The sequence below is a fragment of the Ictalurus furcatus genome, chromosome 13, assembly GCF_023375685.1.
Source record: "Ictalurus furcatus strain D&B chromosome 13, Billie_1.0, whole genome shotgun sequence".
In the NCBI taxonomy this organism is placed as follows: domain Eukaryota; kingdom Metazoa; phylum Chordata; class Actinopteri; order Siluriformes; family Ictaluridae; genus Ictalurus; species Ictalurus furcatus.
The window spans coordinates 26,818,136-26,831,402 of NC_071267.1; the positions used below are offsets into that span (position 1 = coordinate 26,818,136).

Here is a 13,267-nt window from a genome sequence, read left to right on the forward strand (position 1 = left end):
TAGCTAGCATGAACTAACCTGACAGGATTTTCACTTGCTTGCATGAACTAAACTGACAGGATTTCTGACAGGATTTTAGCTTGTTAGTATAAACGAACCTGACAAGATTTCTGATGGGATTTTAGCTTGCTAGCATGAACTAACCTGACAGAATTTTAGCTAGCTAGCATGAACTAACCTGACAGGATTTTAGCTAGCTAACAAACAAACCTGACAGGATTTTAGCTAGCTAGAATGAACTAACCTGACAGGATTTTAGCTAGCTAACAAACAAACCTGACAGGATTTTAGCTAGCTAGCATGAACTAACCTGACAGAATTTCTGAGAGGATTTTAGCTTGCTAGCATAAACGAACCTGACAGGATTTCCGACAGGATTTTAGCTAGCTAGCATGAACTAACCTGACAGGATTTCTGAAAGGATTTTAGCTTGTAAGCATAAACAAACTGACAGGATTTTAGCTTGTGAGCATAAACATACCTGACAGGATTTCTGAAAGGATTTTAGCTTGCTAGCATGAACTAACCTGAAAGGATTTTAGCTTGTAAGCATAAACAAACCTGACAGGATTTCTGAAAGGATTTTAGCTTGTGAGCATGAACTAACCTGACAGGATTTTAGCTTGCTAGCATGAACTAACCTGACAGGATTTTAGCTTGCTAGCATGAACTAACCTGACAGGATTTTTTTAGACACTTATATTAATAAATCTTCACCGCTAAGCTTAGCATGATCCCTAAATTGACAAGCTATTTCAGTTTTCCATTGCTCTAACATACAGTACATTGACTCAGGGAGGTTAATATGTTAATGTGCTGATCCAGAAGTTTGATCAACAAACTATGCACACGTCAGTAAATGTTCCTCCAGGTGCAGAACTCGTATTCATTGATGGAGAAGTGGATAAAGAGATGTTTGGGAATGTGTAAAATGCACGTCTGAGCGAGTGTGTGACAGCTAAATGACACAGTAACAGTAAAGTGCAGAGTCAGCCTATAAATATCCAGCAGATGCTCCATTCCAGCGTTAATGATGGACTACAGTAAACCTCCAGATGTACAGAGACACCGAACACACCACTGATCATCAATAAGAGGGAAAATACACGTGTGTGTGTCTGTGTGTGTGTGTGTGTGTGTGTGTGGATTGATTACAGAGCACTAATGCGTAAACCGCACTTGAGGGAAGAGGGAATGAGGGGGCCGTGGTTGTAGAAATCCGAATCTCGGGTGGTGGAGAGACTTCATGGTGCCTTGAAAAATGGCTCTGTTTCTCTGAGCCACAATCTCTGTGCTGTATAGTGCTGTATAATGATGCATAGTGCTGTATAATGATGCATAGTGCTGTATAATGATGTATTGTGCTGTATAGCACTGTATAATGATGTCTAATGATATCCATCCATCCATCCATCTTCTATACCGCTTATCCTTTCTTCAGGGTCACGGGGAACCTGGAGCCTATCCCGGGAAGCATCGGGCACAAGGCAGGGTACACCCTGGACAGGGTGCCAATCCATCGCAGGGCACAGTCACATACACATTCACACACCCATTCATACACCACGGACAATTTGGACATGCCTCTAATGATATACAGTGCTGTATAACGAGGTATAGTGATGTATAGTGCTGTATAGTGATGTATAATGATAGATAGTGCTGTATAATGATGTATAGTGATGTATAATGATATATAGTGGTGTGTAGTGATGTATAGTGCTGTGTAGTGATGTATAGTGATGTATAATGATATATAGTGGTGTGTAGTGATGTATAGTGCTGTATAATGATGTGTGTGTATATATATATATATATATATATATATATATATAGTGGTGTGTAGTGCTGTGTAGTGATGTATGGTGATGTATAATGATATATAGTGCTGTGTAATGATGTGTGTATATATATATATATATATATATATATATATATATATATATATATATATATATATAGTGGTGTGTAGTGCTGTGTAGTGATGTATAGTGATGTATAGTGCTGTATAATGATGTATAGTGATGTATAATGATATATAGTGGTGTGTAGTGATGTATAGTGATGTATAATGATATATAGTGGTGTGTAGTGATGTATAGTGCTGTATAATGATGTATAATGATATATAGTGGTGTGTAGTGATGTATAGTGATGTATAGTGCTGTATAATGATGTATAGTGATGTATAATGATATATAGTGGTGTGTATTGATGTATAGTGCTGTGTAGTGATATATAGTGATGTATAGTGATGTATAGTGCTGTATAATGATGTATAATGATGTGTAGTGATGTATAGTGCTGTATAATGCCACATAAATCTGTATAGTTTTATATAATGATGTACTGTGTAGTGCTGTATAATAATGTGTCGTATAAAACGTCATATAAAACTGTGAAACACTCGTTCTTCAGAAAAATGTTTAGAGAAAACAAACAAAGAGAAATGACAGAGAGGAGAAAGACATTACCCAGAATCCCCACTGAGAGCCGATAAAGGCCTGTCTTATGTTAATAAGAGGGTGATAAAGATGAGCTGTCAGTGTGTGTGTGTGTGTGGTGTGTATGTGTGTGTGTGTGTGTGTGTGTGTGTGTGTGTGTGTGTGCATGAGGGATGAAAGATTGCATACCTAAGCCAAACTGCTGACAGAGTAAATGAGAGATATGGATGAGGGATAAAATGTGAGAAATGTCTGCATGTAAAAGCTTTTAAAAGGCTGTGACTGGGAGAAACTCAGAAAGGGAAGCCCCCTTCACAAAACACTCACATCTCACACACACACACACACACACACACACACACAGAGACCCGAGTCCCAAATAACACAACGTTTGAGCTGTAACAAATTCTAATAAACACATTAAATGCAGATACAGGTTAGCCTGAGCTCAAAGCTGTGCAGAACGTTACACACACATCCTCATACAACGCCACAACCAGGAACGGTGTAGTTTAGTTGGAGTGCTTTGGACATTCGAGAAGTCTTTCACATTGTTGTAACAACCATAGCAAAACAACTTGAGAAACATCAGAAACTTTTTAGATTTAAAAAGCATCCGAATGTCTAAGAGTTATTGTCAAGAAGCTAGGAAATGAATTTCTGAGAGCTTGGAGCGTTTGCAGTTTTTCGGAACTGTTGAAGGATGTTAGCTAAGTACAGGCTGTCCATCATACTGGGAGATGGGGGGTGCCGGGCGGCTAGTGTCAGTAAACAAGAAGTAGTAATAGGGTGAAATGTCATGCTTCGATTGAGATGTGCATGCTGCAGTTTTCGTTGTGATTTGATCTGACAAGAAATTCACACCGAACAAGTAATGCTGACAAAGCTCCATCTTTTCACGTTCTTAAGTGCAGTTTCTATCCCAATACATCGGCGAGTAAACGTCCCCGAGGTGAATCGGAAGTCTGTATGGAAGGAATGGGGAAAGTTTAGGAAGACCTAGCTAATCCTAGCACAGGAAGTCGGATCGTTTATTTCAATTCGGTTTTATCTCTATAGCTCTGTTAACAATAGACTTTGTCGCAAAGCAGCTTTAGATTCCTAACGAACAAGTCAGATGCGACAGTGGTGAGGAAAACAAAAAACAACTGCTAACCGTGACGAGTGGGATTATAAAGCATTCCAGTGTGGAGGTGTAGAAGAGTAAAGAAATACAGTACTGAGGACAGCGTTTATGATTACGGCAGCAGGTCTTAGGTACAAATTTACAGCATACACGTATGAGATTAAACATGGAAGCAACATGAGGTTTGGGTGTAAACTGTTTTTGGGAAGTGTGGATCTTTAACGGTATGCAGGTGGAACCTTCCGAAGGTGCAGGTGCAGATATTTCTGGCACAAGAGTAGAAAAAGGGTCAAAAAAAAGGGTCAAACCCGACCGAAAGCAATACTCTTATTGAATTCTCAAAGCTGATTGGCCAGAGGTTGTAGCAGCTCTTCAAACCACAAGTCTGTACTAATGTGTTTGTTCTTATACGTTATCTCTTCTGTACTAATTAAGGAACTTTTATATAGTGGACGCTACAAATAAGCATTTTTTTTTTTTTTAAAGTGTGTACATTTATTTAACATTTAGACAAAAGAAAGACCCGTGAGGGAATGACACTATAGTTTATAGCTGCTATGACGTAAGCGATGACTTGTTTCCGCGACGTGAAATGCAACTCTAAATGGATAAAAAAGTACAATGTATCATCCTTTGATAAATAGAAAAATATTAGTCCACACATTGATGTGGTATAAGAGGAATAAAACACTTCGGGGAAATAAACTCTGCTTTATCACGCCACCCTGTTGTTGATTACTTTCCTCGAACAGCATGGCATGGAGTGTTTGATTCCTTAATGAGCGCATTGTTGTTACGTTGATACCACGGTAGAGCAAGCATAATGAGTCTTTATTAATCACGTATATATTACAGCACAATGAAATTCTTTTTCTTCGTATATCCCAGCATGTTAGGAGGTTGGGGTCACATTGCAGGGTCAGCCATGATACAGCGCCCCCTGGAGCAGATTGGGTTAAGGGCATTGATCAAGGGCCCAACAGTGGCAGCTTCACAGTGAACCCTCGACCTTAACCCAAAGCCGTAACTGTCAAGAAACCACTGCCCCAAGCATCGATGTGAACACCCGCTCTACCAGTTACGATGAATCTTAACTTTGCAATGTTTTTTGGAAAACTGGACTCCCTACCACGGACAACTGATCCACCAATCATCATCAACGTCCTGCTGGTAAGTCCAAATCTCTGCAACAGTGGTTTCACATTGTGTCAATAATGTACATCATCTGACCCGACGTTAGAAATCTCGATATTAGTATGTAGTGAGTGAGGAAATAGCAGAATTTTTTTTTTTTGTGATATTATTCAGCGTCCTATTTTCCCGACACCAGTCCGTCAGACGGCATCCTTGCAAAAAGAACCTAAAAAAAAAAATTCATCTACTCTACAATGTTGAGCTGTCTAGTCATCTGGTTTAATCCTCATTTACTGCTGTTATAAAAACCGTTACAGAGACATTCTCAAATGGACTAAAATTAGTTTTGGAATTAAACTGGGAAGGCTTTCTCCATAAACAGAGTCTGATTTTAGACTTTTATTAAGAGCCTAAAGCAACGCCAGTGCTACAAAGCACAAACTTCTCTTCTATGTTCTTCTTCTTTAGGTTTCTCTGGTGTAGCGTAACGCTACTTAGAGCATGTAAGCAAATTAGAACCACATGCTGCTTAAGTTTGAACTTCTGCTTGCCGTGCTATAGGCTAACTCGTCAAAATATTCTCTTCGTTAATGTTTAAAAAAAAAATTTGAATCCACTTTTTATCCATCAGAAAACGTTTCGCACCCAGAATGCACTCACCCCTGGAGGCGAACAGAACAGGGTCACTCCGCATGGTGAAGGTGATCGCATCTAACCGAGCGTCCAGGCGCCTGCTTTCATCCAGTCCAGCCCAGACAGACCGGCTACGATTCTGCTCTTCAACTGGGAAAACTTTCTTCTCTCTTCTCTCCTCCTCTTTTCTTTTCTTTTCGTCCCTGCTTCTACCACGTCCTGCCCTGAGACTCTACGAGCTCCTCCTTTGTTTGCTTCGAGTGCCTCGAGTCTTTGTCAGTTCCAAAGAGCTGTGAATAGACCTGTCTTTTCTTTTTTCTTTCTTCCTTTCTTTCTTTCCAAGCTGAAATTCAGCACACTTTCTGCGCCTTCTTTATTGTGCAGACGCCGCTCGATGAAAAGCGACACCTCTCCCTCTCTCTTTTTTCCTCCCCTCCCTTTTTTCTCCACCCTCAAGCCTCTCGAGTTCTCCGCCTCCTTACATCCCACTGTTGTGTGTGTGTGTGTGTGTGTGTTTGTTTTTGCGTGTGCATGACTGCCTTCAGCATCTGTAGTTGACACACTTTATTCCAAAGCAGCGATTATTTAAAATAACCTCAAACCTCACTCAGGTTCTCGTGGTAGCTTAGCGCAGAGAGAAGGAGGAAAAAGCTCCTGGTGTTAATTACAGCACTGAAGCAAATTCCCTACAAAGAGAACAAAGCTTCAGCCATGACAGTGGCTTGAAAAACAAATACCTCCATGTAAACCAGGATCCTGGGGCTTGCAGCGACCAGAACCTGTAATTTACAAATGTAAAGAGTATTATTTTATTAATAAATAATTAACGTTAGAGCGCTGGTTATTCGCACATATCTAATTTAGTTCATGGAATTTTACTAGTTCAAATTTCCTGCTTGTCACGAAATCAGAAACGACAGACATCCTGGATACGCTCTGTAGAACTGAGGCTGGGCGATACGAAGTTATGTTATCGATATTGCGATAAATTCTATCGCAGTATGCTTTTCGGACTTCTCTGATACATCACGTGGTCTTGATATCTTTTTATTAAACTAAAAAAACTGAACGCACCTAGTAATTTTGATATCTTTATGGACTCTTTACAGTCCGTACAGTATTTCGCAGAGTTGGTTTTTTTTTTCGCAGAAAACTCCTTGAATCTTGAATTGGCGAAATCGCAATCGCACGAAATTGTTTTTTTTTCTTCGCAGTGATGTTTGCTGGTAAATTTGACCTGTTCTTGTGAATTGAAGAAGGCTTTGGCTGGACTCGCGGCATGACGACGTCACGTGACCCGTCTCGGCTCAAATCTGCGGCGATTTTTTACGCTCCTACGAATATTGCGGAGTTTGCTCGATTTTGCGTTCGTTTCTGCGAAATCCTGGAGGGACCGTCTTTAAAATGATAACGTTTGCAAACCTTTATTTCGGCAAACATATTGCGTATTGTAGAAATATGGTTAAGTACCAGGATGTGATGTTTTTCTCCTATCGACCACGTCCTCCACCCAACATTGATGTTTTATGATTTCAAAACAATGTGTTTAATCGTGGATACAGCGAAGTTTTCCCTCCATAAGAAAGGAGTGTTATTTAACATTTATGGAAGGAGTCTCTGGTGTCAGAGGTCAATCTATAGCTTTCGGTTTCTCTGTAACGTGACAAGCTGCGGGGTTTGTTTATCTTGTTGACCTTTAACAACAAGAAAAAAGAGACGCTGGTGAGGGACCGATGTTTTTTTTAGGACATTCCACAGTGTTTTATTCCTTACTTAATGCAGTAACTGATCATAAATTTAAACTGTGTGTGTGTGTGTGTGTGATCACATGCTAATGTATGATGTTTGGCCGAAGGAGCTCGTGAGCACCAGCAGGCCGTGGATGGATGGATGGACTTCCTGTATCTACCAGACCTCAGCTCCTCCCAGGTGCAGTGTGAGGCCCAGTAAAGTGTCACTGCGGTTCCACACTAACGCTCCAGCTCCTTCATCTCTCCGCAGGAGATCTATCTGCACTCCATCTGTCACTCGGCAAGACCGAGGGGGGCGTCTACAACTGCTCAGTTCTTAAAGTGAAGCGTTTCACCACCGACTCGTTTCACAGCCTGCCATTAGACCTACGGAACTGAAAAACCTACCCGTCCTCCAAGGCTGAATATTTCTCATACTTATCAACCCCCTGCCCCAGGGTGGTTTTAGAGATGTGCTGGGATCGGGGGTTGGTCTGACGTACGAGGTGAATTTACGCTCCTTAAAAGTTCACTCCGTGAAGTTTATAACCAAAATCAAATAAATGATCTGGAAACAGAGAGAAGGTGCTTTGAAAGAGACGTCATTGGGTGTTCTTATTGCTTTTTAGGGCGTGTCCTAAATTGAGCCCTAAATCCTACAGTCCGCTTTGTGTGCTTTGGAGTGGCTAAAGCCAGAACCTCGACTATTCAGCATTAATGTTTACAGCACTGGTGGTTAAGACGGACTTTAAGCAACGAAAGCTATAGAACTGCCCAACTTTAACACTAGGATGGAATGGAGTTCTTGTTGGCAAGAAAATGTCCTTGATCAAAAGCAAGAAGAATTGTTTAGAATATTAGAAGATACTGTAAGATAATCCCAGAGGAACAGTTGTATGATGTCAACCGGACCGCTAACTTAGATTTAGCGTTCAAACAGTGTGACATATCTCCAGAAAAATGGATTACAAGTGTCTCTCACCACAATGCTCTGGATTAGTGTAAAACTAACTCGACACACATTTAAAGAAGTCACAAGTCAAAACCGTGCATGTGCGAATGATATTTTCTGTTATTAGGGTGTTTAAGGGCGTTTTCACACTTGAGGTATTTTCCAGACTCTAGGGCTTTCTATGCTGAGAGTTTTGTGGAGTGCGAGCGTTGTTTTCAAGCCCAGGAATGAGCCAGAGACCCGATCCCTGGTCCTCTTGAAAACGGTGGTCTGGGGTTCACTTTCACTGAACTGTGGTGTGGACTGAACCGCATTGCGTGTGGAAGCTATCCATTCACAGAGCCACACACCAAATACCGTGATTGGTTCAACCTGTCAGATTACTTCCTGTTTCATAATAATGGAAAATAGGGGTGTTAGGGGTAGAGGGGCACAGTGGCTTAGTGGTTAGCAGATTTGCCTCATACCTTTATAATTGGGAGTTCAAATCCCACCTCCGCCCTGTCTGTGTGGAGCTTGCATGTCCTCCCGTGCTTCAGGGTACTCTGGTTTCCTCCCCCAGTCCGAAGACATGCATATAGGCTGATTGGCATTTCCAAATTGTCCATATTGTGTGTATGTGTGTGCGATTGGGCCCTGCGATGGGTTGGCACCTCGTACAGGGTGTCCCCGAGTTCCCTGGGATAGGCTCCAGGCTCCCTGCGACCCTGTGTAGGATAATTGGTATGGAAAATGGATGTATGGATGGGTTGTTATGGTCATCGGAGGACACGGAACGCCTACTGAAAGGTATATTAACTCACTGGAATGTTGGTACCAAAGGAAAATAACAAAAATGAGATATGGAATTGTGCAATCGATCCACGAAGACACTTAAATAGTCAGATATTCAAAAAGGCTTTATAAAAATGAGGCGTTTATCAGGATGAGTTCTGAGGTCCCTTGACCTTAATTATACATCGTCCATATGAACGACTTAATATCTAACCCCACTTCCTGGGCTGCCTAGCAACAGTGATCTGATGACTTTAATCTCTGGAAGCATGTGCTTCACAAGCATGACATCTTATTATCTATTACTATCATCTCATGATCAGATATAAGTGTCCATTGTGTGACATGTTGAATATGAAGGTATACGTATAAAATGTTTTAAGAAGTTCTGGCTGAGGTTGCGCACAACGCTAGCCTTGTTTCTCATCAGCTGACATAAAGAAAGCAGAAGAAGACGAAAAAAAAAGAGATGGAGAAGTAGGTCACGTTGCTGTTTTAAACCAAACCCTCGGGGTTGCTGTAAGTCTTTCACAAGAAGGTTTATCTGTCCTAAACTTTCCACATCAAATAAACACTCAGCACAAAGAGAAACAAACCCTCAGGAGACACGGATGAAATAGGAAGAGAGGGAAAATGACCATTAGAGAAACGAGGAATGGAGAAAGTCTTGTGTTGACTCTCCATCTCTCTCAGCTCTTTCCCTGGTATTCGAGGCACGCCTTTCAAAACACTGAATAACTCACAAACCCTTTCTATTGCACGCCAGCGCTCACCCCACCTGCACGGCATTCCGGGAGTGTGTGTGTGTGTATGTGTGTTAGAGAGGGGGATGAACGAGGGGGGTCCACTTTAAACAAACTCCACACTAATGACACATAAAGCAGGGGCGGTGCTCACTTTCCACTGTTTCCTTTATGGCTACAAGCTGCTTGAGGATGTGAGACACACATGAGTCTTGTTATTGTTAATATTATTAGCAAAACACAACTGTTAGAAGTATATAGAATGATCTACATGGATAAAAATAACACAAATAAAAGCCAGAAAAGAAGAAAAGCCGCCGTTGTTCAATAACAGAATCGTTCTTTAAACGACAAAATTAATGTTCATTAATTAATTAAGTAAATTAAGGCTCTTAATTTCATTGTACATGTGTACAGTGACAGTAAAAGGCATTCATTCATTCATTCATTCATTCATTAATGTCAGCATGCTTTCTCAAAAGATGGATATTTATCCCTTTAATTTGTGATGTACAAGGTAGTTGAATGTTGAGGTTGTTTTTAGGAAAATATTAAATGTAAAATCGCCTCCAGACCACTTGGCGGCACAGTCACGAGAACGTTACACCAGCCCAAGATGGCTGACTGTAATAAAGATCTATTCCAACAAGATGGCTGACTGTAATAAAGATCTACCCCAACAAGATGGCTGACTGTAATAAAGATCTACCCCAACAAGATGGCTGACTGTAATAAAGATCTACCCCAACAAGACGGCTGACTGTAATAAAGATCTACCCCAACAAGACGGCTGACTGTAATAAAGATCTACTCCAACAAGATGGCTGACTGTAATAAAGATCTACTCCAACAAGATGGCTGACTGTAATAAAGATCTACTCCAACAAGATGGCTGACTGTAATAAAGATCTACCCCAACAAGACTTCTGACTGTAATAAAGATCTACCCCAACAAGACGGCTGACTGTAATAAAGATCTACTCCAACAAGACGGCTGACTGTAATAAAGATCTACCCTAACAAGACGGCTGACTGTAATAAAGATCTACTCCAACAAGATGGCTGACTGTAATAAAGATCTACCCTAACAAGATGGCTGACTGTAATAAAGATCTACTCCAATAAGATGGCTGACTGTAATAAAGATCTACCCTAACAAGATGGCTGCCTGTAATAAAGATCTATTCCAACAAGATGGCCCACTGTAATAAAGATCTACTCCAATAAGACGGCCGACTGTAATAAAGATCTACTCCAATAAGACGGCCGACTGTAATAAAGATCTACTCCAACAAGATGGCCGACTGTAATAAAGATCTACTCCAACAAGATGGCCGACTGTAATAAAGATCTACTCCAACAAGATGGCTGACTGTAATAAAGATCTACTCCAACAAGATGGCTGACTGTAATAAAGATCTACCCCAACAAGATGGCTGACTGTAATAAAGATCTACTCCAACAAGATGGCTGACTGTAATAAAGATCTACTCCAATAAGACGGCTGACTGTAATAAAGATCTACTCCAATAAGACGGCTGACTGTAATAAAGATCTACCCCAACAAGATGGATGACTGTAATAAAGATCTATTCCAACAAGATGGCTGACTGTAATAAAGATCTACCCCAACAAGATGGCTGACTGTAATAAAGATCAACCCCAACAAGATGGCTGACTGTAATAAAGATCTATTCCATCAAGATGGCTGACTGTAATAAAGATCTACTCCAACAAGATGGCTGACTGTAATAAAGATCTATTCCAATAAGACGGCTGACTGTAATAAAGATCTATTCCAATAAGACGGCTGACTGTAATAAAGATCTACCCCAACAAGACGGCTGACTGTAATAAATATCTATTCCAACAAGATGGCTGACTGTAATAAAGATCTATTCCAACAAGATGGCTGACTGTAATAAAGATCTACTCCAACAAGATGGCTGACTGTAATAAAGATCTACTCCAACAAGATGGCTGACTGTAATAAAGATCTATTCCAATAAGACGGCTGACTGTAATAAAGATCTACCCCAACAAGATGGCTGACTGTAATAAAGATCTATTCCAACAAGATGGCTGACTGTAATAAAGATCTATTCCAATAAGATGGATGACTGTAATAAAGATCTTGTTGGAGTAGATCTTTGTTACAGTCAGCCATCTTGTTGAAAGATCTACAAAGATCTACTCTTACAAGATGGCTGACATTAATAAAGGTCCATTAGATGACATGGCTGACAGTAATAATGGTCCATTAAGATAAGATGGCTGACAGTAAGGAAGCTCACCCGCAAGAGTACAGGTTCCCTTTTGACTTCGGTTCCTCTCGAGGTTTCTTCCCCATATCCCTCTGGCTTGTTCACTGGGGATCTAAATCTAAATCTTGTTTTTGACAATGTCTGATATTAAAAGTGCTATACAAATTTAAAATTGAATTGAATTGTCAGCTGAACTGTTACAAAATTACTGTCGTGAGCAGATCTGATCTCTTAAAAACATATATAATACTTTCAGAGATGCACGTGGCCACATACCATCCACTGAGTGAGTGCTAATGTGTCCTGATACGTCAATAACAAAGGACCGGCTAGTCACAAGTAGGGGAGTTATGGTTTTGACTTTTTCAAAACAGCAGTTAAAATGAATTTCTGTCTAATATCGTCTACTCACTCTCTCTTTTTTTTTTTAAAGTAGTCAAGTTCTATACTCCAGAGTTTCTCAACCCCTTTGTGTCCAGCTGCGACTCCCAACAATTTCCCAACATCCTCCCCATGGACGCGCCCTTAACCACACTACAGCAACCTCCGTTTCTCTTAGCATGTCCATAGCAGTATAATACACGATGGCTATCACACGCACAGAAGAACAAGCCATTACTGACCACAGCTAAGTGAAATTACTATCTATTTTTGTCTAAGCCATGCAGCACTTTTTTACAATGATAATTAGAGATGGCATAATACCAGTTTTTTCCCCATACCAATACTGAAACCCTAACTATCAGCTGATTGGGATACCCAACCAATATTTGATGATTTCTCTAAGCTTTACCATGAAACCATGATATTTTTATTCTAGGTTTTTGTACTGTGAAAATTTAAAACCCGAACACTTCTAGTCACAAGTGTGGCCAGGTTCTCGCTTTTTTCCAGTGGACATTTCTTCAAATGCACCTAGAGAAGGACGGGGCATCGTCCTCCTTGTTGATTTATCGCCGCACTTCTGATATGGTAGTTACGACATCTGCCGCTGTAACTTGTCATCTAGTTTCAAAAGCACGGGCCGATTTCGAGCTGACATGTTTAGGCGCTTCTCTTCATGCCCCGAAGAGTCCTGGAGTCAATCAGATGTCACATTAAAACAAGAAGAGGTTTTGTTATGAGTACCACTTTCGCACTGAACCTCAAATAATCGGTCAAGAATGAACAAAAGCCTTACAAAATACATTTGTGATGTGAATTTAGACATAATGAATGAACACATTTGACAGCTTGGAATACAATACTTTTAAAATGGAAAAACCCAGACTTTAAAAAAAAAATAGAAACAAATAAAAGTTGTGTTAATAGATTTTTTGACATTGACTATAACCATTTCAAGGTGTAATCAACAATATATTTTTTTAAACTTCTCACTAGTAAAAATAACATGGAAATTATGTTGAACATGATAAATAAAAATGTAAGCTTGGTTTAAACCGTAGCCTCGGCACAACTGTATTACAC

General features: G+C 40.3%; 1 protein-coding gene across 4 annotated transcripts in view; it reads right to left on the reverse strand.

Moving 5' to 3' along the window:
- afap1 (actin filament associated protein 1) overlaps positions 1–13,267 on the reverse strand; it is an 84,381-nt gene that overhangs the window by 50,912 nt on the left and 20,202 nt on the right. For 2 of the 4 annotated variants that reach the window (XM_053639298.1, XM_053639300.1), the window contains exon 1: positions 5,365–5,793. The exons of 1 other annotated variant lie outside the window; for it this stretch is intronic. In XM_053639298.1, the coding sequence (XP_053495273.1) occupies positions 5,365–5,398 (34 nt within the window). In that variant the 5' untranslated portion in view covers positions 5,399–5,793. Of the gene's footprint in view, positions 1–5,364; positions 5,797–13,267 lie in introns of those variants that run through there. One more of the 4 variants, XM_053639301.1, reaches the window with a different exon arrangement.